The following is a 6,268-nucleotide window of genomic DNA, read 5'->3' as shown; positions in this document are numbered from 1 at the left end:
ATTTTGTACCTTTGGCATTTCAGTTTAATTTTGAAATTTATTGTTTACCATCAACAAATTTTAATATAAGCTATATTTATATAAAATAAATTAATAATTAAAAATAAACAACAATAATTTAGTTCTTTACTTAAAAATTTGCAGAAGGTCTTTAAACCATTATCAATAAAGTGATAATCGATAATACTTATAATCTTATAAAAAGATTGGAAAAAACAGCTTTTTTTCATCAAAAGTTCCTTTTGCATTTCAGTTTATTTCTGAAATTCATTGTTCACCATTAATAAATATTAATATAATTATATAAATTAATAATTAATTATATAAATAAAATAAAAACTTAATAATTAAAAACAAACAACAGTACTTTAGTTAAAAATTTAGAGAAAATGTCTAAACTATTGTCGATAATACTCTTATACTTTAAACTTTAAAAGTTTATATTGCATTTCAGTTTATTTTTGAAATTCATTGTTCACCATTAACAAATTTTAATTTAAACAATATATAAATAAAATAAAAAACTTAATAATTAAAAACAAACAACAGTACTTTAGTTAAAAGTTCATAGAAAATCTTCAAGCAATAAAACCATTATCGATAAAATGATAATCGATAATATTTATAATCTTATTAAAAGAATTAAAAAATTAGGCATTTATTTTTAAAAGTTCCTTTGGCGTTTAATTTTAGTTTTTAAATTTATTATTCATAACCAAACCATTTACAATCTGATGAATATAACCATCCTCTAAATACTTCCTTTTTGCTTTATTTGGAATTCCACATATTTTCCAAAAATTTTTTTTTTGTTTAATATCATCGCTTCATATTTTGAAGCAGTTTTCCAATTGTTACTTATCTTTCCTGGGCATGCTTTCAAAAAATTCATTAAGTCCATCAACTGTCTGTCATGGTTATCACGTATGTAGCCCATTGCCACTTTAGTTTGGTTATTCTTTCGATTATGTTTATCACTTAAGCTGCCACTTGCTTATAAACTGTAGTTTTTACACCCATACACTATAACTGACAGCACACACTGATCGTATAGCTATCTTTTAAGATGAATATATGAATGGTTTTAAAGATATCAGTCATTTTAACAAACGGCGCCTATCCAAACCATTCCATTGATTTACTTTGTGGGTTTGGTTACCTTTACCGACTATACTTTTATGCCTAAAATATTTATACTCACTCATCTCCTTATTTATTTACAGATTCTTTTTCATTGTAAGTTTATCACTTGTTACTAAACTTGTCATAAATTTTGTTTTTTTTTTAGATGTAAACCAGTAGTAAGTGCAATCTGCTTCAATTGCATTCGCATATCTTTTGCATCATGCAAATTATCAGTTATTAAGACCATATCATCCACAAACCGCAAGTAGGTTAAAAATTTGCTTTCAATCTTTATGCTTTTGGCTTCCCAATTCAGTTTTTTGAAGGCATATTGAGATACGGGGGTAAAAAACTTTGAAAAACCGCAGTCAACTTGACTTATTCCTCTGCATATCCATTAATCTTCTGTAATCTCATATAACATGCCATTGGCTGAAGCTAACTTCAGATATTGCGCATAATATCTAACATATTTTAAGGTTCAGCATATATGAAATCAATTCTACATTTTTGAAGTGCTCTCTAATGTATCATTAAAATGATAAATATTAGTTTTTTATTTGTCAAAGTTTTTAAAATTATACATATATACATACATGTATATCACATATCATTGCTCATATCTCATCAAATATATGATGAGATATCAGAAGTAGTTTGAGTACGTCGAACAAAACGAAAACTTTTTTCTGAAGCCTATGATTACATAAATTAATTAAGCGATTTGAAACCAGAAACTCTTGGGTTACTTAGATATAGTCTTTATAAAATTTTAAGTGATTTTTCGGTTAGATACATAACAATATTATTCATTATTTTTGGTTTCCATAAACAAATAGTTATCATATCTAAATTAATTTGAAATATAATACGTTAGAACTGCTTGTATAATGGTAACATGTAACATCATTTTAATTATATTCGTACCCTGTATTAGTCCCAATATACAATATATAATTTACAATAAATTAATACTAATAAACGTTTTTAAACAATTTTCAATATTAATTTAATAATTATGAATATATTCAACTTTTTTTTACAAATTTTGAATTTATATTTTTTATAAAATCTCATATTTTTTATAAGTGTTGTCATGCAGTTTTTTCAAAGCAATATATAGTATATTTTATTAATTGGGCTCGTGATATATTGCAATTAAAACTGACTCAGTACAATTTAAGCTACAAGCCGCAAATTAATTTCAATTTAATTTCTTCTAATTTCCCTGTTGCCGTGTGCATTTAATTAATTGTAATTTATATGACAGAGCGATATTAACTTGAATCTGGCTTTTTGACTTACAAAAGATCTACATAAATAAGCAGCAGTATGGCAAAGTCAGGATTTCGTATCGTATGGCAGACTATAACAAGAACTGTAAACAATTTCAATTTTTCATGTACAGCCAAAATGCAACTTTTTTTATATAAAATATACTTCCGTACTAAGAAGTTTTAATTTTCAAAGTGAGATAATATAACTATTTATTCATAAAAAAATGATTAGATATTGTAATGAAGTCTTTATTAGAGAAAGATGCAATGCAGTTCATGGCAATGTAAGTGTTCATAAAACCGTTGATTTTATAAATTGTTATATGCTTTTATTACAATTGTTTTGAGAGAGTATTCAATCTAAATAATTTAAAAATGCAAGTATTCTTAATCACTATTATATCAGATTTTATGAAATGCAAAGTATACCAAAGTATTGCACCCATTTTAACTGCTCATGTTTTACGGTTGACCTATCCACTGTTACCCACTGTTAACTGCTTATGTCCTACAATTGTCAAGAAATATTTACAGTACTAACTTTTATTAAACCGAATTTGATATAGAGCTCCGAATAAGTAGATCATATTAAATATAGAATTAGTTTTAATATAGCTTTTGGACACTTTCGATACGATAAAGATCTAATAGATCATAATGTATAATTGTTTTTTTTTAATATTAATAATACTTTGATATAATAAAACAAATAGAAATGGTATATTCGACTGTCTCTCAATAATACAGCAATATATGAGCTCATGTTAGAAATCTTTCCCCAATGCCTAAAAGTCGTGACACATATTTTTTAACTGATATATTAAAACCGAGTAGTTTAGTTGAAAATTTTTTCTATAGAAATATTCCGTATTTTGAAATATATTGTATTTTAAATATTTTGTATTTAAAATATTTTGTATTTATTTTGTTTATGATTCTTTTTGTTTTTTATATTTATTATTGTTTATTCCAAATAAACTTATATTTTGTTATAAAAAAGAAAATGAAATCGTTGGTTAGGATATAATTATAATTTTTGTATGAAATTATTTAATATTTTTATCCATATTTGCACTATATCCATATATATTATATATATGTATATAAAGCAAATCTTGTTTATTTACGGAAAAATTGATGACCAGTAATTAAAAAGATATAAATCAAAACTCGTAAAGAGGGATTTTAAAAATATCTGGAGTTCAGAAAGAGTAGAAATTCTCAAGTGCACTGGCTCAAATAGAAATAAATAAATAATATATATTATCATTCTATACATTATAAACTGATAAGCTTTTGCTAGTAAACTTTCATCCTATTATTGCTAGAAAAAACTCCTTTTTTAATTTTTCATTATTTAAGGTTCTTTGTATTTAAATTAATTACTTGGAAGTTCTTAATTTAAATTACATATTAATATTAACATCCATGATGATGTAGTAAATTTTGAAAATGATTTGTTTTAAAAACTTTTTACTGCAATATGTATGTATAAAATATAAATCGCTATAACTGATCTTTCCCAAATGAAAACACTCGATTTTTAAAATGTTTAAGTATGTATGTAAAACACAATTTAATTTCGAATATTGATGATCATATAACATAATACTATATTGTTTAATTAGCTTTTGATAAACACAATTACATATTTTTTTAGGATTTCTGCGTATTGTTCTCTGTATCTATGTTAGCTATATTTGTAAGGCTACCAATCTCTTGTATTTAGGTCCATTGACGAATGTTTCGCAGTCATGAAAATTGTTTCTTACCAATACCGCGTTTTCGTTCGATTTTTTCCGAAATAATCAATTAGAGAGAGAAACAAGTATTATATATTATAAATTAATAAAATGGCAATAGTGTAATGAACTTTTCGGTGACACAATAGAGCAATTGTTGTTTCGAAGTGCAACAGACGCATTATGAACCTAAAACTTAATAAAGTTTTAAATCCGTTATATGTTCTTTCCAAAAAGCTTATGTAATCTGACAATATGATTAAATATTCTTTATTACTTTTAATTTAATTTAAACATGTTATTTTTAAATATGAAACTTCTAAAGAATAGAGATGATATCGTTATTAAAATAAAGTATCCTGAGGCAGAAGTTATAAGAGCAACGAAACGTCGGCGATATAAATCAAATAAAATAATTTTTTCGCTCTCTCCTTAACTAAACTGACTTAAACTAATTTGAACGCTTTATAACTTCTCCAACAATTTAGACGTCTTAACGCTTTGCAAATGGTTTTAACCAATTTTATATAATTATCTATACAATGTATTCGCCAAACTATCAAACCAAATTAATCTCTTTATACACCATCTGATATTCTGGAGTACCAAACACTTCTGTTCGGCAAAAAAAACAAAAAAAAACTTAGGAGTACTAGCTAACAACTAATATTAAATAAGAATTATTATCTTACGTCCAATTGTCTACCTTATACTTTATCTGTAATATAATTAATATTATGCCGACACTTCTCTATAAAAATAATTATATAAATATACAAACATACACCTGCATATAGATCCAATCGCGTATATTTGGATAAGTAGCGTAACATTAACAAGCCATTAATAATCATTGATTTATTAAAATGTAATCTGCCGGCATATATATTTTGTGCGGTGTGTATGTGCAGTGCTGCAGTGCTACAGTGCTACAGTGCAGCAGTCTCACTGCAGTACATTACACTGGTACAAGGTTTTTTCCGCTTAGTTCATTTTATTTCAGTTAAGGAATCCGCCAGTGCCAGTTTGTCTGTTCAGATCTGATGATCTTAGTATGTTAAACGTACAAGCTACAAAAAAAAACGTACAAGCGCACACAACCACATATTCACACACAATACTTAAAGTCTCATATAAAAAAGCCGCAATACAAGTCAAACACTCGTTTGCACGCCTTTATTAAGCTATCTGCAGCACGATCACTTGTTCTGCAACACACCTCCCGACCGCCCAGTACACAGACCACAAGGCATTTTTAAGTGTACTCGTAGTGCCCGGTTGTCAGACGACGTCAAGCATGACAAAGCAATGGCAGACAGAATGGCAACACGAATTACAATTTATCGTCTTGTCACTATGTGCAAGCGGTGCGGCTTATGTTCAATACGGCCATACGGCAATACGGCAGCCGCGGTGCGCCGCAAAGAGTTGCAATTAGAATGTAAATTGGCAATATTTATACATACTCGTTCGTACATTATATACTACATTACATATAAATTGCTTGGTTTGTTACCAGTGAATGCAATTTATTAGATTTTCATTTATTTCATTTCGTAACGTAACGATCTAAACTGCATATTCACTTACATATTCACTTACATATGTACGTATATACGAGCGCAATGTATGTTCGTATGTGCTTGGTCGGTTTGAATGAATCAAAGTACATTTCAATTGCATGCCCTGTCAACGTCCCTTTCACATGTGCTGCCAAATAATAAAATTTTATTTGTTTTTTTTTTTTGTTAATAAAATTTTCTTTTCATTTACTTTTTTTTTTACTAAATTCACTTTTGTTTCCCCAAACATAATTTTAAGCAAAACTTTCTCTTTTTGTTCCACATTGTTGGGTATTTTAATGCATCAGTTGGTATTGCAACTGTAATTTGCGGTTGATATATGCGATCTAGGATGCAGCGGTCCGATTTGAAATTTTAAAAGCATTTCAGATATTATTCTTTTGCCAAATTTTTTGAAACAGCAAAAGAAATTTTTCAAATTCATTCATAGGCAGACAATATTATGTATAGAAATATATACAATAATTAATATTTAAATTAAAAATTGTGAATTTAAATCAAAAATAATTTCTTTCTGAAATTATTTACGAAAACTGACAGG

General features: G+C 26.9%; 1 protein-coding gene across 1 annotated transcript in view; it reads left to right on the top strand.

Moving 5' to 3' along the window:
• Window positions 1-5,464: 5,464 nt before the first annotated feature.
• The window catches only part of LOC119684734 (glutamate decarboxylase 1-like), a 1,711-nt gene continuing 907 nt past the window's right edge, over window positions 5,465-6,268 (top strand). Inside the window, exon 1 of the mRNA XM_038098844.1 lies at window positions 5,465-5,593. Coding sequence (XP_037954772.1) covers window positions 5,465-5,593 — 129 coding nt within the window. The remainder of the gene's footprint in view (window positions 5,594-6,268) is intronic.

The sequence above is a fragment of the Teleopsis dalmanni genome, chromosome 1 (genome assembly GCF_002237135.1).
Source record: "Teleopsis dalmanni isolate 2A chromosome 1, ASM223713v2, whole genome shotgun sequence".
NCBI classification, from domain to species: domain Eukaryota; kingdom Metazoa; phylum Arthropoda; class Insecta; order Diptera; family Diopsidae; genus Teleopsis; species Teleopsis dalmanni.
Note: the sequence above shows the minus strand (reverse complement) of the source record. Positions and strands in the feature narration are given on the sequence as shown.